Source organism: Suillus subalutaceus, assembly GCF_016647625.1.
Source record: "Suillus subalutaceus strain FC151 chromosome Unknown DFJ58scaffold_601, whole genome shotgun sequence".
Lineage (NCBI taxonomy): Eukaryota > Fungi > Basidiomycota > Agaricomycetes > Boletales > Suillaceae > Suillus > Suillus subalutaceus.
The window spans coordinates 1-1,328 of record NW_024540850.1 but is presented as its reverse complement, the minus strand read 5'-3'; the positions used below and the strand labels follow the sequence as shown (position 1 = coordinate 1,328).

Here is a 1,328-nt window from a genome sequence, read left to right as displayed (position 1 = left end):
AGGGCTGTACGCCCTCCGCGGGGGACTTTGAAGGAGATGTTGTGCAGCGCGGAAGTTTGGTCGTCGCAGGCGAAGGATACATTGTCTGAGGGGTGGTTAAGACGGATTGGGATGGAGTGCCGATTTGGCAATCATACACCGTCTAGTCCTCTCCAATGACGAATGTGATATTCCGAATTTTGCTGTTCCGATGTGGAACGACGCCATTCTTATCACTCCACGAAACAGCGTGCAAACGTAATGTAATAACCGTGCAGTTGTCAAACATTTCTATCGACGAAGAACACTCTATGTAACATTTGTCGCGCGGAAAATTCTACACAAAGTCATGGACTCAGCATGGTACGACGACTTCATATGCGAAATTGTCGGTGAAGCACACAAAGCAAACACCCACAGTTCTACGATTGGCAATGGGAATGCGCGTCATGTGACTCGGAATTTAGCAACGTCGGCGAATTTATCCAATGGATCGCGAGGAAGAATAGTAGAGATAAAGCTGGACGGAAGAGAACCTGCATTTGCTCAGCCACGTCACAAAGTGGGGGAAGTATATTCTGCATTATCCTCCGTCCTAGTCATCATCGAGCTCGACTAGACCCTGAGGAGTCTCATAACCCTGCACTTGCGCACTTGACTCCTGCAGAAGCGCTCACTCGTCTTCAGAGTCAGCTGAAAGCCTATTTCCGTGCTGAAGATCCGTTCAACACAAGATGCGCTCAAATGAGAGCCCGCGGGATTACTGGCGAGCACTCCTGAAATCAGGAGATGAACTTGCTGATGTACTTCCGGTGAGTATGCTCCCATTGTTCCTTTATCACTGACTATATCCGTTATGGTGTAGATTATTGCAATCAAAATGTTCTCTGCGGTTCCTATTTCTATGGCAGACGAACACACTATGTCCACCATCACATGGTTGAACTCTCCTCGTCGCGCTAATCAAAACCTTGGGACACTTCAAGATCACATCAAAATTCGACAGTGGCATCGTTACAAACCTGAGGTATGTGTTTCTGGCTAGCACCTCAACCTCAAATCAGTGAATCACACTCGTACTATGCAGAATGCAAATCCCACCAAAAAATTGCTTGTTCGATGGCGAGACATGGACGAAACTATTTTCCACAAGCGTACAGCTTCAGACATGGATATGTCTGAAGACCTTCCACTCCCTGGACTCCGTCCACCTCAACCAAGACCCTTCAACTCCAATCCACCCAACGACGCTGATGATCCCAAATTTCCCGATGATGGTGCTGAATGGCTGAACGACGAGCGAGGACTGGCGAGCGAGTTTGAAAAAGTTGACAGCTCATATTTCTTGC

At 47.8% G+C, this 1,328-nt stretch overlaps 1 protein-coding gene across 1 annotated transcript; it reads left to right on the top strand.

Moving 5' to 3' along the window:
• Positions 1 to 713: 713 nt before the first annotated feature.
• On the top strand, positions 714 to 1,306 carry DFJ58DRAFT_849904 (uncharacterized protein; the record flags this gene model as incomplete). Its single annotated transcript, XM_041393737.1, has 3 exons — positions 714 to 791; positions 845 to 1,006; positions 1,067 to 1,306. Coding segments are annotated over 3 exons (480 nt in total), but the record flags the coding sequence as incomplete, so codon positions are not given.
• Positions 1,307 to 1,328: the final 22 nt, after the last annotated feature.